General features: G+C 36.4%; 1 protein-coding gene across 1 annotated transcript in view; it reads left to right on the top strand.

Moving 5' to 3' along the window:
• The first annotated feature begins 332 nt into the window (after nucleotides 1-332).
• GRID2 (glutamate receptor, ionotropic, delta 2) overlaps nucleotides 333-11,535 on the top strand; it is a 388,655-nt gene continuing 377,452 nt past the window's right edge. The window contains exon 1 of the mRNA XM_014546041.1: nucleotides 333-428. Coding sequence (XP_014401527.1) covers nucleotides 393-428 — 36 coding nt within the window. The 5' untranslated portion in view covers nucleotides 333-392. The remainder of the gene's footprint in view (nucleotides 429-11,535) is intronic.

Genomic DNA, 11,535 nt, shown 5'->3' with positions numbered 1-11,535 from the left:
TTATGCTAGAATTACATGCACTATTATTTTTCCAATTAGTGTATTACTAGGACTGTTATTGGTGTGTTTATAACTTTTCATGAAGTCAGATATCTTCAACAAGTCTCCTAAAGCACGTCTGGTCCTGTCGTATGCCATGTGATGATATTCAAAAGCAGGAAATTGTATTTTTGATTGCTCATTTGCTAGTAAAAAAGAAAACCTGCAGAGGACCCTTCCTGTATCAGCTATTCCAAGATCTATCACAAAGTTCTCTGGAGGGTCTATACCTAGGTGATTGGATTGTTCTTCAGGCGGAAAAGTGACCAAGCTATTTTATCTTCCAGCTTGGGTGCTGGAATCCCGTCACAGGGCTGAACGGGTCGCTGACTGACAAGAAACTGGAGAATAACATGCGCGGCGTGGTCCTCCGTGTGGTGACCGTGCTGGTAAGTCTGGCCTGAGCCTTGTGGTTTTGGCTTCTAGAGGTTAATTTATTCGTCATTTCTTTATGTGTTATTACCTGATGGCAGAATCCTAAAAGAGCTTCAGCAAATACTGGCTCTGCTCTTTCTAAAATATTTTCAATGGTTATGTTTTCTAGCCTTCAGTTTGTGTGGATCAGAGTCAGGTTTTTGCAGGCTATTCTTTTAATTGCACTACTTTTTGTCAGTAACTTTCATAAACATTTTAGGCTTGAATGCCCTCCTTCTACAGTTTCTTACACATGATAAAGTGAAGGTATCCCTCAGGCATTCTCTCACTGAAACCCTAGAGTATGCAAAAATGTAGGTAATTGTGCCAAAGGTTGATTTGATCAAAGTTGTACATTCAGTAATACTGAAACTTTAGCAATAGACTAAGTCAACACTTTTCCAGTTAGGATCTACTTCAAAGGAAAGGCCATCCAATTGTTTAATAAATATTTATTGATTATCAACTGTATTCAAGTTCAGTGCTAATTACTGGGTAAACTAATGAATGAAATAAATATTATTTTGTCTTTTAGCTCTTATCTAGTGATTCTGTGAATATTAAATGGGTTATACTTATGAAACCTGTACTGTAATTCCATTCACTTGTTAGAAAAACCAACAAATGGTAAATGTTATTAATTTATAAATTATTTTCTCCCATAATAACCATAAAATAAGACAGTAACAGAATCATTCTTAAACAGTAAAGTTCTCATTAGGTACTGTGTAAATGCCATAAAGCATGAAGAAATGCGCTCTCCCTGGCTATTTCAATGAGGTTGGCCTGGTGCTACTTTAGAGTACATTTTGAAACCTAACAGTCCATAGTTCTTAACTTTTTTTTTCCTTCAGGAAACGCTACTTGTTTTTTAATGATATGTGGGAAAGTATTTCTTATAGACTAAAACAATTGCAGAATTAGTTAACAGGAGAAGCAAACTGCTTTTTTTATATGTTGATGCTAATTGGATGATTATCAAAGTTTATAATAGCATTTGCTGCCCTTTGTGCATTGTTTAGTACAAATTAAGTAGGCTCACTATAATTTCATGGTATAAAAAAATCTGTGATATTCTCTATAAAAGGATATAAATGAGTAGTTTACCACCCCTCCTTATTGATGCCTACAACTTATTACTGGTTATTGTTTTAATATGATTTTCACTTTTTGGCAAATAATTAAACTATGAACAAACAAAATCAAAACTTAAATGTGAAGGTGCTGCTATATGTACCCAAGGGTATAGATATGCATTTGCATTGATGTGTTCATACTGGGAAAAAACCACACAGAAATTTAAAGTGCAGTCAACTATTAACAGTCTGTTCTCTAGTGATTAACAAGAAAATGCAACTGACAACTGAAATAAAAGATAATTTATATGCTTTGCTTTTGTCTTTGAGATTCATATTTTAAGGCAAGTTAACCTTGTTTAGTCATTAAGAAAATATTTAGTATTTACCATATGGTAGACTTGGTAATCAATAATACCTATTGTATTATTCATCTTATAAGTATATTCATACCTCAAGTTAGGTATATAATCTGGTTGGGGAGAGACACATATAACAAAAAAGCTAAGATGTATTAAATGTTTACTACGTGATACATATTCTACTAATTTGTTTGCATGTATAAACTTATTCAGTTCTCACAGTATTTTCAATAAATAGATAGTATTCTGATCGTAAGAATGTGGTAGAGGAAAATGAGACATGCAGAGGTTGAAAAAAAATGTGGAAGATTACAGGGAGAGTAAGTAGCAGAGAGTTGGGATTCAAATCCAGGAAGTCTGACTTCAGATCTCGTAACCTCCTCTTAACATTATATTATAATCTCTGTACTCCTATTGTGATAAGTGTGAGAATTGACATATTTATAGGATTTTACTTGACTTCAGAGTTGGAAATGCTTAACTCTGAATAAGATGAAAGTGAGTTATATAGGGAAAGCCAATTATTTTAAATTCCTTTCCAGGCTGAACAAAACCATTGCTGTTTTATACAAGAAATGGTGTTGCTTCATACAGTGTTAATGCCTCTATGCCCCAGTCTCACCTTTATGACTCATAATGGTCGCTGTTTCCTGCAAGCTCAGCCATGCACAGATCCAGAATACGGTCTGTGGATGGAAGTATAGAAACAATCTGTTTCCTCCAAGTCCTCTGCCATGCAATATAGATTTATCAATTAGGTGCCCAACTGAGTAAAAGGTTGTTACACTTATTACACTCTCACAGTATACAGCCACTGTACTTAATACTTTTTCAGGCTTCCTGGTTCTTCCTGTAATTCCTACTTGAATGGAAACTAGCCATGACCTTCTTAATTATTCCTACAAGCATCTTTCAGGTCTAGCTCTTAGTTATATGGTCTTGTGAGCTTCTTCCACCCAACACTGAGGATCACTCTTTCCTCAACCCACCAGCAACTCCAATATGCCCACTAAATTTGGAAACTCAGATTTGTTCTATATTTGACTTGATTTGGCCACTCAAACAGTACCCCCATGGATTCCAACGCTTGAGAAGGGAGAAATAGATGAGAAGGACCATGTGTAAAACCCCTGAGGAAAGGTCTATCAGCCTTTATTTTGTTCTGGCTGCACTCTAGTCCCAGTTACACACACACACACACAGACACACACACACACACCCGCTTTAATTCTTGGGAAATTTATGCTATCTATGACACAGGTTAATAAAATCAATTTTCCTTACCTAAGATTTGAAACTGCTAATGTTATCACTGTTAATGATACTTCATTGACTTGAAAGAAATAATCTAATATTTATCTTAAACTAAATAATTCAGCACTATATTGTTTATGAGCCTAGGAGCAAATCAATGGTATACTCAGAGGGTTGATTGAGGATAGTTGAGTAAAGGGATTATTAACAGAGAATGTAAATACGGTAAAGAAAATCAGCAAGGGATGTTGAAGCACCAGGCGCTAGAGACACAGCAAGCCCTGACAAGCCTGGTGTCTGATGGGGCATTGGGAGGGAGCAGTAGTAACACACCTGGCTACACTGTAGGAAATAAACCACCATCATAGCTGTGACCTTTGGTATAGAAAGGGGATAGAGAAAGATAATCAATGCCAAAACCACAATCAGGCAGTCGGAAAGTGGGGGAGGGGTCATCCCAATGTCACTCCTCCTGTCTTTTCATCTCCTTTCATTGTCTGCAGTTGCAAATCCAACTGTAAATCAAAGGGCAAGAGGGTCCAAGTAATGATGACCATGAAGGTCAGCCTCCCAGGTCACAGAGTAGGACAGTGAAGAACACACTCAATCTGGAGGGAAAAACAGAGAAACCAACACCAGCATCTAGTATTTGACCTGACCTGTTAAGGATTTTACATGTGCTGACTAATTCAATCCTTACACAAAATATATAAGAGGTATACAAATTACATTAGAAGGGTGACAATAGGGCACAAAAGAATAAACTAAATTTCCATGTCCATATAACTAACAAGAGCCAGGTAAATTTCAAGTGCAGAGATCCTAGTTCCAGAGGCTATGTCCTTAGCTACTGTGATATTCTGCCTTTGACATCAGAATGACTTTGTATTAGGCTTAAGTTAAATATGATATAACTATCGAGATTGCAAATGTTATTGGATTGGTAACTTAGGAAGATTTTTCTAAATGGCATCTGTCACATAAGAATAAATTTGTAATCAACCATCACCAAAGCCACAGACATGTCTTAGAAATGGAGGAAAAGGAAGGAAGAGAATAAAATCAGACCCTACAAATTTGGTCTCACTGTTAAATTATTTGTTTCCATATTTGGCCTACTGATCTCTACTTGTTTGTTGCCAGGTGGACTAAGTGTATTACTACAAGGCAGTTTTTGAGATTAATTTTTTTCCCTTTTAACTTTCTAAGTGTACATGTATGGGTAGCCATAAATGATTAATTATATCACTGAATTTTTTTTCATGGCAATTCACAAAACATTATTGGAAACATCACTGAATTATAAACGTCTTCCTAATAATTGAATACTTACAAAATGGAAAGAAGTTGGCAAAAAGAGAAAACAAAGGCAGGCTTGAGAAGCTATACTGTGAGAAGTACAAGATATCTGAAAAACAGATATCTGGCATATAGAGAGCTCAGTAATTAATAATTCCTATTTGTTTCATTGGATTTTGCTTCAAACAGATACATGGCATCTCTAATAAAACATGAATTCACTCACAAATTCACATAAGAAATATTTATTGTATCTCCATGTAGGTACTTGGGGTACATACAAAATAGACAAAGTTCTGATTTTTTGGAGTCCATTCTAGCAGGACATCTTTTAAAGCTCTCAGAATATTTTTGAAAACATGCAGTCATTGTTGTACGTTAAATATATAGCACAGTATCCCTTTGCCTAAAAGTATTATAAAAGTAAGTTTGTATAAATATATATACACTATAATTTGAAATTTATGGTAAAACGGTGGTGGTAATTGTTTTGTATTTTATAAATTCAAAACATACAGTTTTCCATATTTTAATATTCCTGAAATCAGGATGCACCTTTCAGTTGAAGTCTCCTTGCTATTATAGTTGGCAGTATTTTGTTTGTTTTTATCAGTGAGAGGTAAAATGATTGTGCATCTTATAATTGAAAACATTTTAGATTAAATAATGTATGGATGGTATTTTCACAAAATTAATTAAGTTAATGGATATTCCTGGAAAGTTAAATTCAATAAAACTGGGCAAGAAGCCATCATAAAAAGACAGACTACTTAAAAGAATATATCCAGAAGAAAAGAAATAACAGTAGGAAATGAAAGCAATTTTTTTTAAAAAAAGGAGAGTAATAGCAATGAAAAGATTACTTTCTAAACTGAAATTGTCACTAGAGTCATAGAAAGATAAAAGTAGAAAGTACACAAAAGCAGCTTATTTTAAACTAATTCAACATAAAGCAACGTGCAAACTATGTGTTGAGAGAAAGATAAGTTTCCTCAAGCAACTCACCACAGGAAAGGTGTAGCAGGAAGATGCCTACTGAGTTTCTTTAAAAGTAATTTCCTTTTTCTAAAATATTTCTCGCTTATTAGTCTTCTTGGAATTTTTTTTAGCAGATCTTATTTCCTTGTGACAATATACATGTTATCTAAGATCATAGAAAGGTAGAACAGTATTCTATAGTACACCCTAAACTATTAGCCTGGATTTATTAACTATTTATTGAGCATATATTGTAAGCTAAGCATTGTGCTAAATCTCAGAAAGGCAAAGATAAATAAGATATAATTCCTGCTTTCAAGGCATTCCACATAAACCATTTTATCAAAACTATTTCAGTTCTCTATCTGAAAATAGAACCCGTGTGTGAAGGCCTCAGAATTAAATACGTTTTGGAAAGGCTGGGAAAGAATGATAAAGTTGAAAGAGAGAGAGGCAGAGAGAGAGAGAGGGAGAGAGAGAGAGAGGGCAGATACTACAGTCTTTTTTGTGATCTTCATAGGTTTACAGGACAGTTTAATTTAATTTCTTATAATTTATTAAATTTTCTCTGTAACTCTCCTTTTTCTATAACAACTAGAAACCCGGTGCATGGATTCATGCACTGGGGGTGGAGTCCCTCAGTGTGGTCTTCAGGGATCGGCTGAAACCAGCAATCCAACCACCCCGAGGGATGTAGTAGTGTGCCAAGTGGTAGGCCACTGGGGAGGAGCCTGAGCCCAGGCCCGGTGCTGCGCTGCTCCCTCTCATCCATTGCTGTGCTGCACCTGCTGCCACCACTCAGTAGGCTAGCTACTGCTCTGCTGCAGGCACTGCTGCAGCTGCGCTTGCCAGCCGTGAACCCGGCATCTGGCACCCATCAGTCAGCTGAGCGGCACTCCTGCTGTGGGAGCACACTGACCACCAGGGGGTAGTTCCTGCGTTGAGCGTCTGCCCCCTGGTGGTCAGTGCACGTCATAGCGACTGGTCAATGGGTCGACCGGTCGCTTAGGCTTTTATAAAACTTTTATAAATATAGATCGTATTATTGTTAGACTCCCCATCTAAACTATAAGTACTAATAAAATACAAAGTCTCACAATGCCTGGTACATAGAAGCAGGTCAGTAAATATTTTTTAAATAAACAAAATTAAAATGTTTTGATAACCTGAAGGGGGGTGGGGAGAGAGAGAAAGAGAAGGAAAAAAAGGGGTGGGGAAGGAGGAAAGAAATAAATCTACATGTGATTATAAAAATAAGAACAAGATAGATACAAGACTATGCCTGGTTAAGTACTCTTAGGATTTCTCATTCTTTGATTTCCATCCACTAAGTTCAAATTTCCAAGAGAGATGGCAAAGGATCATTCAATTATTAAGTCTCTTGACATAGTTGATATTAGAAAATAACTTCACCCATTCACAGTTGTTGCTGGAAAGGGACCTGGCCCTGAGAGGATTTGCCTAGGACCAGCTGGTAGTGTGTGGATTCTTGACTTCATGCAAGAAAGATTTCACAATATGAGTCCAGGTGACTGAGAGTATGTTTATTGAAGCTGGAGACAGTGAAACAAGGAAGGGCTTAAGATAGAAGAAGCAACAGGAGAGAACCTAGACAGGGTTGCTTTGGCTCATCGGGAAGTCAGAGAGAAGGGGGTGTTGGAGACGGGTTCAGGGGATTAGCTCAGGATGAGCTGCTTGATGCCCATTGCTCGCTTGATTGCAACTCTGGTGGGAACCTTTTGACTTTAGAAGATGCATGACTGTGGGGAAAGAGAGGAGGCGGGAGGGAAAGGCTCTGGCATGCTCCTGGGAAGGAGAGAGAGTTCTGGGCCCTTTGCTTTGAGGGATTTTAAAGGCTGGGAGTTTAGGGGAGGATCTCAATATTCATCAGCTTTTCCAGGTGTGCCCCTTTAGGGTCGTGGTCTCTATTGATTGGTCAGCACCAGAGCAGAGGGTCATTATTCAATGCAGCTGGTCCTGGCATCACCCACCTGGTCTTGCTGCTTTTCTGGGCCTGGAGCTGAAATATAACTGAGGCCTCGATGTTCTGCAAATTGCTGGGCCAGTGTGTTCAGCTACCTGTCTCGGTTTCCTCATTCTACTTGCCAAGGAGTTTTCCCAGCTTCTTACTGTCCTGCCTCACAATGTGTCCAAATAGCTGTGTGCTTTTCAGGCAAAGTAGAAAGCTTTTAATTCAAAATATCAAAAATCATTATTGCTAAATAAACCCACATTTGATGAGAACTTACAAGTACCACAGAAATATTTTAATATTCTCTGGGTCTTAGAAGTAGTCATTGTTGTTTGCCCTTTGTTCCACAATATTTTCATTTCCATGTGGACTGATATTTCATAATTCATGTCCCCACAATCTGTGGAAAGCATAGAATTAGACAAAATCAGGAAAATGAATAAATGGGGGAAAAGAGTAAATTAGAGTACAATTGTGTATGTCATGATCTTCAAAAACAAACAAACAAACAGCTATTTAAATAGAAGAAAAGAACCTATCTCTTCTCTCTGTGGAAAGCATAGAATTAGACAAAATCAGGAAAATGAATAAATGGGGGAAAAGAGTAAATTAGAGTACAATTGTGTATGTCATGATCTTCAAAAACAAACAGCTATTTAAATAGAAGAAAAGAACCTACCTCTTCTCCTGGATTAATTTTTAAAACTTAACCTGCTTATGTTAAATACAGGTAAAAGTAAATTCAATTTTTTTCACATTAAGAAACATGTAGGCAACAGGTTCTCAATTTTTACAATACACAAATAAGTATGACAGATATAGTAACTATGTACATCAGTGTAAGATAAAACAACATACTTAGTTTATTCTGGGTATACCATTTAACAAAAATGGAAATAATATGCAATTCACTTCCTTATTGGAACTACTTCAATCTACTTTGTTACCTTTTCTTCACCTAGTCTCCTCACCTCAACACATTCATACTAAAAAGCATTTAACATATATCGCAAAGAGTACTACACGTACTATAAAAATATATCAGTTCAAGTTTCAGTTTTTCTACTTAAAAGATCATTGAGCTTATAGAAACCAAGGAGCTATTCTGAACCTCAATTTTTCTGTCTGTAAAAGAGGAATAATTAACCTGGCCACACAGGGTTGTTATAAGATTAAGCTATGTGAAAGCAGTTAGTAAGTGCAGAGTGTTTCTAAATATAAGATGTTATTATATTTGCAGCAAGAAAAAAAAAGATGTGTAAATTAACTAAAGAAAAAAAGCATGAGTGATTATGCAAGCATAATTAATCATAGTCATCAATCTTTAGATTTTTTAGGGAAATTATTTTAAAAAGCCTAAGACAGACAAGCAAACATAAACTGCAGAATCATGACTTTTAGGCCAAGTCTCTGTTAAAATAATTTTAAAACCGGCTAATGAAAACCACAACAACTTTCCTGCTCATGAAGCTTATGCTTCCTAGAGGAACAATGAACAGCAATACCTAGTACCAAAAGAAACAACAAACAAAAAAATAGTTGTTTGTAACCTGTGTAAAGCAGCAGCCAGCCTTAAAATACGAGTAGTCCTTTCTGGTGAAGGGTTAGAACAATGAATAGTGGTATAATTGTTTGGACTGCTTTTAGTATTAATCAAAATTACTAGATGATAGAATTCAAGAAGCTTCCTAGAGGAACAATGAACAGCAATACCTAGTACCGAAACAAACAACAAACAAAAAACCCCCAAATTATAAACTGTATAGATTTCTAAATGTGTGTCAATTATATTGTCTCACAGGAACTGTGTTTGGTTTTAGGCTAGCTTTAAATAGACTTCATATGTTAATATAGAACTAAGATAATACTAATAATAATAGTCCTGAAATTGCACTGTCATTGGGCTAAGTTTTTTGCTAAGGACATTGTCCAAGTTTTTGCTACTTGGAGACCTTCAGCAGTTTGAACCCTCACAGAAGGTCAAACTTTCCTGAGGGCTCAGCCTTTGAGTGTCTGCACCCTAGAGGCTGGGAGAGTAAAATTGATAAGAGGCGCTACTGGCAAGGAGATGGCAAGGGAGTTGATGGCAAGCTCTGGTAGCTCCCGCAGCAGTGTCTGAAGAGGGCTCCTTTGCAAAAGTCAATAAATAATAAAGTTTGGTTCAGGATCCAAGTAAAAAAGACAACTGTGGCTTAGAAAATTTTCCAGTGGATGTTATATAAAATAAACTGAAAATTGCAAAAGTATGGTAAATGTCATGTAATAACTAGTAAATTTGAAGTATACATTACATAGCATTTTTGTTAAGAACATCATCCCTGGAGGAATTCCACTTCTGAGGTAACAGGGTGAGAAGGTCCATGCAAAATTTCAAAAAACTAATGAACAAATCATAATTATTTAAAGTCTCTGGAAATTTTCCTAAGGGCACACAGAAAATGAGATAATACTTATTCAAGAAAATCTACTAAAACCAGAGTCTTTAGCATCTGATCCTTATCCTACCCCTTTTCCTTCCATCTCACCACCTGCCCTGCTCAGTTTAATGGAGACTCTATGCCAAGGTTTGATCAAGAAGGTAGGGCTCTCTCTTCTAAGTTCCCAATAAAGTTTTATCTAACGTGGAGGGAAAGGCTGTTAGCATTTCTCATACCCTTCAGCTCTAATTTGAAGAAGCTAAATTTCTGCTGAGTGTGGCCAAGAATTTGGGAGCTCCCCTTTTCCCACCTAGCCCAATCTATAAGATGCAGAACCTACTTCAGATGTGGCAAGCGTAGACTATTGGAGGCCTCAATTGCCATCACTCCAACTTGCTCAAAGGGCAGAGGTTCCAAGTCAACAAAGGTAAGTGGAGAATATCAAGTGCTACTACCTAAATCAGTAAATACCCAGAGTAATAGCAGAAAGATTTTTCCCAGAGGAGAGAGAGTTGAAAAGAAAAGAGTGAACTTAAGCATTCTCCAAGTATTTGAAACAGAGACTGAGAAAGTTCCTCTTAATTAATAACAACATGCTAAGGTTCCTCTTAATTAATAACATGTTAAATCATTAGCCAGATAGTTAACTAACACCTCTCCACCTCAAACTACTCCAAAAAATATCAGAGGAAGGAACACTTCCAAGCTCTTTTTATGAGGCCAGGATTATCCTAATTCAAAAACCAGAGGAAGACATTACAAAGAAAGAGAATTACAGGCCAATATCCCTGATGAACATAGATGCTAAAATCCTCAACAAAATTCTAGCAAAGCAGATCCAGCAATATATTAAAAATATCATACACCATGCCCAAGTGAGATTTATTGCAGGGATACAAAGTTGGTACAAAATTTGCAAATCAATAAACATGTTACATCACATAAACAAACTAAAAGACAAAAATGACATGATCATATCAATAGACACAGAAAAAGAATTTAACAAAACCCAACACCCATTTTTTAAAAAAATTCTCAGAAAAGAAAAATGACATGATCATATCAATAGACACAGAAAAAGAATTTGACAAAATCCAACACCCATTTTTTAAAAAAATTCTCAGCAAAGTGGGAATAGAGGGAGCATATCTCAACATAATAAAAGCCATATATGATAAACCTACAGCAAACATCATACTTAAAACTAAGACCATTTTCCCTAAGAACAAGAACAAGATAGGGATGTCTGCTTTCACCAGTCTTTTTGTTGTTGTTGTTGATCCTCACCCAAAGTTATTTTTCCATTGATTTTTAGAGATACTGGAAGAGAGAGGGAAAGACAGAGAGAAACATCCATATCAGAGAAACACATTGATTAGTAGCCTCCTTCACCAGCCCTGACTAGGGCCTGGGCTGGGCAGGAGCCTGCAACTGAGGAACGTGTCATTGTCAGGAATTGAACCCAGGACACTTTGGTCTGAAGGCCAATGCTCTATCCACTGAGAAAAACTGGCTAGGGATGCTTTCATCACTCTTATTCAGCATAGTACTAGAAGTCCTAGCCACAGCAATCAGACAAGAAGAAGAAATAAAAAAACATCTAAATTGGAAAGGAGAAAGTAAAACTATCATTATTCAAGATGACATGATATTGTATATAGAAAACCCTAAAGACTCCATAAAAAAAACTACTAGATTTAATAAAGGAATTTGGCAATGTAGCA

This window comes from Myotis brandtii, unplaced genomic scaffold (genome assembly GCF_000412655.1).
Source record: "Myotis brandtii unplaced genomic scaffold, ASM41265v1 scaffold427, whole genome shotgun sequence".
In the NCBI taxonomy this organism is placed as follows: domain Eukaryota; kingdom Metazoa; phylum Chordata; class Mammalia; order Chiroptera; family Vespertilionidae; genus Myotis; species Myotis brandtii.
Note: the sequence above shows the minus strand (reverse complement) of the source record. Positions and strands in the feature narration are given on the sequence as shown.